The sequence below is a fragment of the Solea senegalensis genome, linkage group LG3 (genome assembly GCF_019176455.1).
Source record: "Solea senegalensis isolate Sse05_10M linkage group LG3, IFAPA_SoseM_1, whole genome shotgun sequence".
Taxonomy (NCBI): domain Eukaryota; kingdom Metazoa; phylum Chordata; class Actinopteri; order Pleuronectiformes; family Soleidae; genus Solea; species Solea senegalensis.
In genome coordinates this window covers 25,356,294-25,367,934 of record NC_058023.1, presented here as the reverse complement: position 1 = coordinate 25,367,934, position 11,641 = coordinate 25,356,294, and the positions used below count along the sequence as shown (strand labels likewise).

Here is an 11,641-nt window from a genome sequence, read left to right as displayed (position 1 = left end):
GACATGTCAGTGGCATTTGCACACTTTTTTTTGCCTTTCAAAATAAAAGGATTTAGTCAGCTACAACAAATATAGAAGGTCTCAACTTGTAACTGATGAAGGCAGACATTGTTTCTTAACCCATTTTGCACTTGTGTTCTGTTATGCTTTGTAGTGTCGTGTAAGCCCATGCAGCCTGGGCACAATATGTCACATAAAGTGAACATTCAAATGACAGGAAGCATAAAAATAAGAAGTCTTCATTACACCTGTCACCTGGTTGGTAATAGTTTTTCTACTCAATATTTGGTGAAAAACAAGAGAGAGCGCAGACCTCTGTCAAGACTTTTACACATCAGATCTAGTCCGATGACTTTTAAAAACAAAAGATATGATTGTATAGTTTTGCCTATTTTAATAGATAAGAATGTCCTAAAAATATTATTATTTTTTGTGACATCAGTGGAAAACATACTTGATTGATCACCTACCCATCACAAAAAACACAGGAAGTCACACTGGCAGATAAACCTGTGCCAATTAAAACATAACATAGCCTCCTGGACCAAAGAAAAAAGATAAACTTTTTCGTCTTATGACAAAGATGACTTCAGCCTTCCATAATAACCACACCATCAACATCTCTTGGTGTTTCTTGTGTTTTGGGCTGATTTCACTGAAATCCGATTACTGCCTTTTTTCCATAACATAGTTTTCTATCAAAGTCAGAACTTCAGTTGAGCCATTAAAAAGAAGAAAAACAATGAACCCTGATAATACATACTCAAAAAAAGTGTAATTACCAAAATGTACCTTGAAATAATCCAGTGTTTCTCAATCCCGGTCCTCAGGGAGCGACTGCCCTGCTCCAACACACCTGATTCAAATGAAGGGCTCGTTATCAGGCTCTCGCAGAGCTTGGCGATAACAAGCTGATTATTTAAATCAGGTGTGTTTGGAGCAGAGCAACATCTAAAACCAGTCTTGTATAAAGAACCTTAAAGGGAAATTTGAGTAAAAGTACCTTAGCAGAAAATGACTTTGGTAGAAGTTTTGAAGTCAATTTTTATTAAGTAACTTAAGTAATGACATTTACTGTACTTAAGTATCAAAAGTAATTTTCTGGTATAAAATGCACTTAAGTTTTAGAAGTAAAAGTCTTAAAAGGCGGGTTGGGTTGTTGCTGGAAATATAAATACCAAAGTATAGATACGTAAATGTTGCACTTCAGCGCAGTCACAATGTAAGTATTTGTACTTTGTTACATTACAGCACTGTGTAAAACATGTGTCTAAAGGCCCTGGTATACATCCACGCAAAATGAATTTCCGCCCCACCGATAGGTGGAGTATTAAGCCTTGCTCGAACCAGACGTGTCTGAGGGAGCTGTAGCATCGTTCCCTTCTTCTTTGGTAGGAATGCATCCTCTTCCCTGTGTCCAGACTTGTACCGCCACCCGATGGTGAAGTGAAATACTACAGGACCCTGGCACGCCAGTATACCATGGTCTGCACACGGTTGGTAGAGGTTAGCACTGTTACCTGTACAGCCAAAAGACCCAGGTACCTGACCCTCTAAATTGACCATAGGTGAGAGAGAGGATGGTTGTTTGTCTCTATATGTGGCACTGTGTCCAGGGTGAACCCCACTTTTGTCAACTGGGATTGGCACCAGCGCAGGATAAAGCGATAGACGATGAATGGATGAAATGTAAGGGCATTATCAATTATCAGCAGCAAGAAGACAGTAGTTCAGTCAGTGTTGAGTGACACAGCAAGTCTGAGAAGATCCTAAACAAAAGACAGAAACAAGCTGAGAAACAAGCTCAGCACCTTCCAGAACACTTGCTGAGTGTTGATGAGCTGAACAACAGATTCGACAGATTTCGGAATTTTTTGTTTGACAGGAACCATGACAGTTTTACCAACAGCCTCTTAAAAACAGGTGCCAATTAACTTCAGGGGTAGAAGCTGAGAAACAAATATTTGACTCTTTTATATTTCAGGAAATGGCTGCCGCCGCCTCAGCAGGCAAAAGACTGATTCATATTCACACCAGTGATGAGCAGTAAATATGACAACACCTTTAACATGACTAAATGTTGCGCGGTCTGTGTACTTTATATGCATGTAGTGTGGGAAGACTTGGGTGCTCTATAATTATCTCGTCTGTGGAAGAACAGGAAATACACAAATCCCAAAAAGCTGTGGATGAAAGAGGAGAGAAAAGATTAAAGAACGAAAGAACAAAAATGTCCAGCAAATGTCGTGTTTAATATGAATAATATTTTAAAAATCCATAGTTCAATACAGAAATAGTCATCTATAATATATATTTATATAATATCAGACAATCAGTACTTCAGCCATGCTTTCTCTGATTAATTACCATTTCAAAAAAGTACAAGATAACAGTTTTTTTTCCTCATAGTTGAACTTGTGCAAAGAAAATCCACTAGAAAGCAATAGAAACACCGACACAAAATAGATAACGATCAATTTGTTTTTTGTTTTGTTTTTTTCAAACAACTCGTTTTTCTGAAGAAGGCATCGCACAATTCCGAGAAAATCAGTGAAGGTTTTAAGGCCATTTTGTACAGTTAAGTTTTCATACACATATTTATATTTCAAAACACGCAGTTTTTGACAAAAGGAAACTGGTGCGTCCTTTGCAAAACTGTCCATGCAAACATAGTGCACGTTGTTAAGATATGACGAGCATACAATATATTATTTGGATAGCTTTAGTAAACAAAGGTCTTTATGTGTAACACCTCACACAGTCTATTAAAACTCTTATAAAGGTGCAGCACACACACACACACACACACACGCACACATACAAAGTACACTTATATCAATCATAACAGACTTCATGGAGCTTGGCAAGATTAGTGAACTTAATTAAATTACAATAAAGTAAAATAAAAAACAAACATACACATCTTACAATTGCAGGAACTTGTGTCTGTGTGTTGGAGGCAAATTATGGCCCAAAATGATACGAAATGGATGAATAATGATGAGTAAATGTTTAAACTGAAGACATGTTAAACTTAACTAAACTAAACCCCCTCTTCTGAGGCCGCCTGCTTTTTGAAAAATGCCTGAGAGCTGAGTGAGTGAGAGGAGGGAGGGAGGGAGGGGAGAACAGTGCAGGGGGCGTGGCCTGGTAGTCAATTTGACACCAGTTGCAGCTTAGACTCACAGCTGAAAGAAAGAGAGGAAGCCGATGGAGCGACAGCTTTGGTGTTTATAAAAGGGGGAGGAGTCTGGCTTCGCACTGGTTAGATAAAAAGGTGATGAGCGCTAAAGACTAACGGCAAAATTTGAATGCAGTAGCCAGTGTTCGACAGGAGAGGCAGTAGAGAAGTTAATTCTTTATCAAAACATGTATAATTTCAAAACTTTACACTGAATTGTGAAAATTTGCACCTGGATCACCAAATACCATTATTAGATACTTATCAAACACCTGAAAGTGGTTTAGTGTTGTAGTTATATTTTAAAGATCATAATTCATCATAAAATGATTTACTTTAAACCCTGTTTAACCATTTAACATCAATTTGTTTCAATGCTTACTGTTGGAAACCCTTTGTTTGATATTTATATCATGACTTTTGCCATTTCTCCAATCAAATTTGTACTAATGAGCACAAATTTGAGTCTGTTTGGCTTTTGTTAATTTCATACAAGTGTCCTATTAACAAGCACTTTTAAGGAATCAGGTGAAATGAGCATGTAGTAGGAGCAGTTTAGAAGAAGTAGAAGTAATTACCTGGTACTAATATGTAGTATTTGCTGAAGAATACATGATTAGAAAGAGGAGGTAGTTTTCCATTTAAATAGAATGGCAGAGATGTACTGTAGACTCTTTGTGAGACCTGGGTTTAAATCTGGACTAACATTTATAATGCAAATACAAAAAAATGTGAAACTCAAAAAGGTGATGGAATTTACTGATGGTTCACATTTGAATCTTCAAATCTTTCAAGTTAAATAAAAATACCTGCAGGAATTTGGAATCTACAATTTGGATAATGACAGACTCCAAACACATGAATGGCAAAAGTGACGTCATTCTGACTGAATTGCAAATTCTCACTAGTAAAAACTGAATGACTATAGTTTTGACTTGCCAGGATGACGTCACAGATATGTGGTAACTCCAGAGAGTCAAACTTGGCGATTAAATGTCTTAACTTCAGCTGCAGCAAAACAAACCCAACAAACTGTGAATCCAGTGTGACTCAGATTGCTGGAGCACGAAAATCTCAACGCAAGTCGTGATAAACCAATTTTGCCGTCACAAAGGTCTTGTTTTTTGTCTCTTTCTGTGCAGCACGAAGAGACTCAAGCTGAGGACTTACTGGGAACTAATATCAAAAATGGATCTCACTGCTCCCATCTCCAAAAACTCACACCTATTTCCTTCCAATCTGCAGGAATAATAATGACCACGAAGCAACTCTGACTGTTGCACTGTTGAATCTTTGGAGGACGACAGTGTTACAAAACTACCCGGGCAATAATGAGCTCCTAATTTTAACTTGGGGTAACCAAAGAGAACGTGACCACGCTAGTGAGAGTCTGTGCTGCTCGCGGCCAAAGTGGCAAACACACGGCGAGAGAAGAAGGACGTGGACAGAAACGTAACATTCGTAACACGCACCCATTCTTTTTGGGTGATAACGGTTACAGTCTCTTGTTTTATATACACATATAATAACATTATTTATGTAAGTTATACATAAATATCAGTTAATTACATGACATTACACAGTGTCTACTGATTCACATTGATTGTGTCCGGTTTGATGGTGAAATATGACGCGTAAAAATGGAATATAATCCTGGCAAACATCAGGTTCGCTATAAAAAAAAAAAGTTTTGATGACATAAAGCAAATACTGTACTGCAAGGCTAAAAATAACCTTCATATTTGTGGCACTGCAGTGTAACTCAATTACAATCCAATAAATGTTCACATGTTCCCGTTTCGCCTTTCGTTCGTACGACTGCTTCAAGATCCGTCTCGTGTTTGGAAAGGAAACACTTGTGTCGTACAAACGCTCGAATTTCATTCACAGTATAACACCCTTCACTTAAACGCACCTTCATTACAAATTGCTCTCATTCTTCATATACATGCCATTAAGAAACAATCATTCACTCCACTGGAAACTCGTATGATTGGCACATATAAATACACACTATATAACAAACATGTAAAAAGCCATATCAAAGTCGCAGTTAAAAAATGTACAGACGATTAAAAAAAAAATTTGAACAAAAGCAAACATAGGGAAAACGCATTTTTGACCACTGGGCTCTTTTTGCTCAAACAGTTCTCTGTTTGAGAGCAGCTGCTGTTGATTTAAACATGGGGCAGGGAGTTGTGGTGGCTGCTGGACGACACGGATGAGACAAAAAACCCCAGGGCATGTGGGCATCCTGTTGCCAAGGCGGTTTGAAGGACGAAGACAGAGACGGAGACACACAGAGAGTCACTGTGTTCCCATTCAACAGCCAATAAAAGCTACTAAAAGCTAAAAACTGAAAAACAGAAAAGCACAGTTTCTTCATGATCCGGGAAACACATTTCATTGTTTCCTCTGAACAGACAACAAATGCACTGGGAAATAATGCTTATAATGCACAGTCTGGCTGTTGACACCTTATACAGTCTGGAATATTGGGATTGATAAATATCCCTATTAGGGCTGTCAAAGTTACATGCGATAACAACGCAGATTTCTTTTAAAGTCACGGATTCTGTTTTTACGTGCAATTAACGCACACACATTCTGTGACTATGACCGTGAAGTTAGTTTCAGTACGTTTACATACACAGTTTAATCGAGTTGAGGCCAAAGTCCGACTAAAACAGGCAATTGGACAACTTGTCGAGTCCGAGTATACATACATGCGGAGGAGAAATGTCTGACTCTCCCTCTGTAGGTGGCGCTGTATCTCTCTATCAGCCACATTTTAGTTTTAAGATGCATGTAAACACACTGAATCTGACTCTCAGATCCAGCAGTGGTCTCCTTTCTTCAAACTAACTTCACTGTGTTCTAAACCTTTGGTGCTGCAGCAAAATCTACATGACGGTTAAATTACGTTTATAAATCAGATATAAATTTCTCTTCTCTAAGAAAACAAAAAAAATCAATGCAATACATTGTTCCTTGGGAACAGGGATCGGGTGCTGTCGGCTGATTAAATGGCTATCGCTCTCATGCTTCATGCTATCGTAATTCCATTGATTATAAGAATATTAGGTACATTAAAAATATGTAATTACTTTGCGATTAATCGTGAGTTAACCATGGACAATCGCGCCGTCGACTGCGATTCAATATTTACATGGATCGACAGCCCTAATCCTTATCGGTCATCAGTCGTGTTCGACAAAAAATACAATTTCAGGAATACGCAGCTAAGAACAGCAAAAGTAAACTAAAACGGCTGAATGGAAACACAGCGAGAAAGAAAGACAGAGGCGTAAAAGAAAGAAAGGAACGAGAGAGAAAAGTAGGAACATGGAGAGAGAGAGAGAGAGAGAGAGAGAGAGAGAGAGATACAGACTTCCTCGGCCTGAGAGCAGTGCAGACAAATGGATTAAGAGGCAGACAGACACTAACCCCCTACAGACAGACAGACAGATGGGTAGAAGAGGTAGTGCAGGTCACTAATGCATGCACTTGACTTAGGCTACACTCATGCAAAAGGTTAATACAAACACTAGAACACGGTACAGTACGGTACGGTACGGTACAGCACGGTACAGTACAGTACAGAAGAGCTACCAGGACCTGCACTGCTGCTACCTGACACACACGCCAGGAGAGAGGGAGAGAGAGAGAGGGAGAGAGAGAGAGAGGGAGAGAGAGAGAGATAGAGAGAGAGGGAGAGAGATATATTGGAGTGTACTAGACAGAATCATAACCTTGTTATTGAAACTGTGTGTAAAAAAGTATCAACAAAAAATCTTGTCAGCATTTACTGTAAACAGTGAGTTGTTTAGAGAAAGAGAGAGAGAGAGAAAGAGAGAGAGAGATGTCCAGTTATTTACAGGAGTTAGTGTTCATTTAAGAATAATGTGGTTCCTTTGTTTTGTCTGGAGACATTCTTTCTTTCTACAGTGTTTCTGAAAAACAATCCTTCATTCTTTTTCTCCTTCATTTTTCCCCCTTACTTCAATAAGTCAATCAGGCAGTTGAGATCATTTCCAGCTTCAATCCACACATTCCAAAATCCCTCCAAACACTGATCAAGAAGTTTCCCAGGCATTTAAAAAAAAATTCAAATAAAAAAAAAAATCAGATAGCAAGAGGAATGCTTGACAGTCGCGGAAGTAAACAGACTCTCATTGGCTTTTCCTGCCTTTGAAAGCATCACTCTCTCTTGGCCCTCGACATGCAGCTTCCTGGACACAAGAAAGACCACCGTGACCCACAAGGACCAGACCTGGAGAGTGGCTTTGAGGAAATGGAAGTATTTAGAGCGCTAAGTCAGTTCAGTTAAAACCCTGACTCCGGAAACCCTTGTGTGCCTCGCAGCTCATATTTGGGTTTGGAGCAGTTGGCCCGGTGGCGTGTAGGGAGGCGGTGCAGGCGATGGCTTTATCCCACGGGTCCTCATGTAGGAGAGGAACTGATCGGGGATCTCGGCCAAGACGTCTTTGGCGAGGCGGGCCATGCTCAGGATGTGGTTCCCTGTTCGGTCGATGTAGTCTCTGAATGGCACAAACTGATGAAGAGAAATGAATCGGGGGGGGGCTTTTTGAAAAGAAGACGTGGGAATGTTTGGAGGATGACATTCTCTAAACGCTGTGTTTATCAGCTCTAACATAATCTGAATCTGTTACCATCTGCTGCATGTTATTAACCAAGCTTCACTTTCAAGGCCAAACCACATATAAAACATGGATGTCGTCCACAAGTTTGCTCTGTGAATCACTTCCCGATTAGTCATTAGGATTTGGTGATATATCGTCGTTCTTCCTCGTGCGACATGATAATGGATACGCCAGGGGAAATATTGCTATTATAATTAATAAATTAAATGCACTACTTCATGGTGGCACTGCTCAAATGAATGAGGGAAACTTGGGCAGGAGTTACCTGGCCAAAGAGGAGGGAGAAAGCTACGTTAACAGATGCCACATCCACTTCAGGCACTTTGTTCTCTATGTTGTGAATAAATGGAGGAATGGTCCAAAACGCACCCAAAACATCAGGTATCCATGCTTTAGTAGAAACAAGCTGGCACACAATGGCGGCCCATGTATAGCAAGGCATTCGTCTAAAGTACGTATAAAAAGACTTATTCTCCGGCTTCAAAAGCCGAACACATTTCTATTTTACACTGATTATAAACGTCAGAAACACATTAATGGGTAGCTTCATCAGTTTCTGACAATAAAACGACCTACACTGGACCTTTACGGCGACGACAGCCTTACTTGTCATGTCAGACGTGTACCAATTCGTTTTTCAATTAACTCAAAAAGTAACCTTGTAATGTGCTTTGCAATGGCTGCATTAGATGGACAACAGCAGGATGAATTCACTGAAGTGTTTTAGCGGTCAAGAGAGTTTCATGTTGTTGGAGGGTCACTTCAACTCATCTACACCAACTAAATAGCCTCGTTTAAATTCAGTTTTCAGTGTCGCATTGATCAATCCCTAGACACATGTTGCTCCCCGTTGCAGCTCCATTTTTCTACCCTGCTGCCTCCTCCCACAGTCCTGTTATAAATAAATAAAAGCTTGCATATTTCAAGGGCTGCTTTATGTCACAAACTCTTGCATGAAAAACATAGCTCAATAACATCTGGTCAGATGTGACCATGTCCCCGTTTTATTTTCTTAATTAGCCGTTGTCACCTGCAGGCTCTTGATCACATGAGGGTCCAATTTGCGCTGGAAAGCCTTGCTGCAAAATGTAAACCTCGCAGTGTCACTCTGGGTTATTAGCTCGCTGATAATGAGATCCTCTAGGCAGAGGTGGAGTTATATTTCAGCGCTGAAACTTTTATACCATCTTCAGGTCTTTTCTACACAGACTTTGTGTGTGTGGGGGTGGCGGGGCTTCAGCTTGTTAAAAAGCCAACTAACGAGTGTGTTCCTCGCCCACGTGGCCTTGGGAGAAATATGACTTTGGCAGCATAAAGGTCACAGAGGAGGAAAAGCTCACGGTGAATTTTTGTTTGTGAATTATATCAATATAATGTGAAACACAAAAAGGTGTGGATGAACAGGAATAAAGAACAACAGGGACATTTTAAGACCGAGGGCAGACGTCACATTAGGCCAAGAGTCAGAGCGGAGGACATCTGTTTATCCGCTCTAATAAGAAAGTGCGGCTCAGTGAGAAGACAGAGAAGCAGACATTTGGCAGTCTTCACAGTAACTGGGCAGCAGATCATCATGTGTGTGTGGGTGAGTGTCTGTCTCGTCCTCTGGGGTCTGGTGTACCGTGGGGTCGAGGTGACCAGGTGCGTTTTCCGCAGCCTGGACAGGACTCAGGTGTTTTCAGCAGCTCACCTCAACAATGCAATGCTTTTACGCATTTACGCACTGATTCTTCTGCAAAGTCAAACCTCTTTAGAGTAAAATCTCTTCCTGTTCGTTTGGTCTGTTAATCATTCTTCCCTGCATCATAACCTGAAAGTTTTTTTCCTAATTATGTAACAAGTTTCACTTGTCAGAGTAAGACAACTGGCAGCAGTTTTTATATCCGTGGTATTTTTGCCAAGTCTTGGTTCCTGAAGTGGACAACTGCCCAGTGGCTCCAGGACTTGAGGGGAACAAAAAGATCCAGGCTCGTTGCTGTGACTTCATTTTAACTTATGAATGTCTATGAATATATCACAACATAAACATCCACTTGGTCTTTTGTTTTTTGTTGACAATATTTTTCAAAGTTCAACCTTATGGTGTCAATTCAGCTATGACTGATATAATAAAATAAAAAATCTAAAATCTAAAGTAGCACAGCTCTTTTATAATGCTGGATGTGTTTTACTTACATTTCCATCACAAACGAGATGAGATGAGATTCTACGTAAGACAGCTGTAGCAGCAGTATGCAATGTTTTGAGAGGAAAAAAAACAGTGTGTACCTGAACAATGTCTCTCTCGGCGTATCTTCCTCTGGATGAAATTCTGACTTCATCACCATCCAACTCAATCATGGCTTAGGAGAGAAAAAGAGGGTTAATAAAAATAAACGTGTCCATCGTTTCTTCATACAGTTGGATTCTAAGAGACCAGTGACTCTAAACCAGCCAAAAATCAATTAACTATGAACCTAATCAGTCATGAAACAATCAATGATTTCCAGCTCCCTTCGATCTAGTGAGGGAGCTTATTTGAAACAGCTAAAGCAAAACGTGTCATTTTCACAGGCAAATTCAAAGAAGCCAATCAGTGCTGACAGAATCCCTGCAATAAATACTACTAAGTAATATGACAATGTGTGAACACACTGTATAATATATGTAAAGTAGTTTAAGTTACAGAAAGGAAATCAAATTACAGTAGGGTGAGGAGTGACAATTTTGTATTTGGGGGTTAAAAAACAACAGATTAAACCTTAAACAGAAAACAAAAACCTCAGTTTTGATACACAGTGATACACAGTGGTGAAACTACGTTTGACTCAATACCTAACTGTAACCTCAATTGAACCTCAATCCTCAGCCGTTTTTAATCACCGCTCAATGATACAAAAGATCTTAAAGGCTTACCATCAAATTCTGCAGGTCCTACCCCCACAATGATGATGGACATTGGCAGACAGGAGGCCTGCAGAGAAGACAAGCAGGAAATATGGGACAAAATGTCCAACGTTTTAGGATAAACACATGCAAACTCAAGAGAGAGAGGTGGGACTATGATATCATCCTGTTCCCAAAGTAGAGTATTGGTAAAACACACACTTTGAGATTGTCCCACTCTGGGACCCATTTAAAAAAAATTCTCACAAACTTGTTTTGTGTGTACAGCCCCATCACTAGGTGGTCAGCACCAAGGCCTTATTCAAGTTTAAAGATAAGACCGTTTTTATTACTGTAGTTCAATAAGTTGTACTAGGTTTATTAAGACGTCCAGTTTTAATCCTGAGAAAGCACAGACTTAACGATCCGGTCAAGACGCAGGACCACACATGTGGCATTTAATCAAACGATTTCAGGGAGGAGATTCCGGGGATTTGGGATCTCACAGAAACTCACGTGATTCAACGTGACTTCATAATATAAACGAGCATGGAGGAGGACTGTCGGTGTCGTCAGTTAATAGCTGTTGGGTGAGTGCGATGTTTTGTGCTGAAAAACTGTGGATGTCGTGCATGAGAATCAACTTGGCCTGTACAAGTTACGGTTCTAAATGAAAGTATGTATTAGTTACTTCAGTCGTAAATATCCATGATCGTCCAAAGGGCCGGAATGGGACTGTAATCTGGCCAATTATCCTGTTGTGTGGACTGATATCGGCGTTGGTAGTCGAGCTACAAATGCAGGCGCAGGTCCACAAAGTTTCATCAGTGGTAAACAAAGCCTCCACAGAAGTCTTGTCAAAATGCACATGACATAAAGTGTGTGGAACCACATGTGTGAATTGTTGACGTGTGGTGTTTTTTTTTTTTTT

At 40.0% G+C, this 11,641-nt stretch overlaps 1 protein-coding gene across 3 annotated transcripts in view; it reads right to left on the bottom strand.

Annotated features, from left to right (window-relative positions):
• Positions 1-7,155: 7,155 nt before the first annotated feature.
• The window catches only part of LOC122766660 (copine-8), a 76,144-nt gene continuing 71,658 nt past the window's right edge, over positions 7,156-11,641 (bottom strand). For all 3 annotated transcript variants that reach the window (XM_044021699.1, XM_044021701.1, XM_044021700.1), the window contains 3 exons: positions 10,741-10,798; positions 10,114-10,187; positions 7,156-7,736 (listed from right to left, as the gene is read on the bottom strand). In XM_044021699.1, the coding sequence (XP_043877634.1) occupies positions 7,548-7,736; positions 10,114-10,187; positions 10,741-10,798 (321 nt within the window). In that variant the 3' untranslated portion in view covers positions 7,156-7,547. The remainder of the gene's footprint in view (positions 7,737-10,113; positions 10,188-10,740; positions 10,799-11,641) is intronic.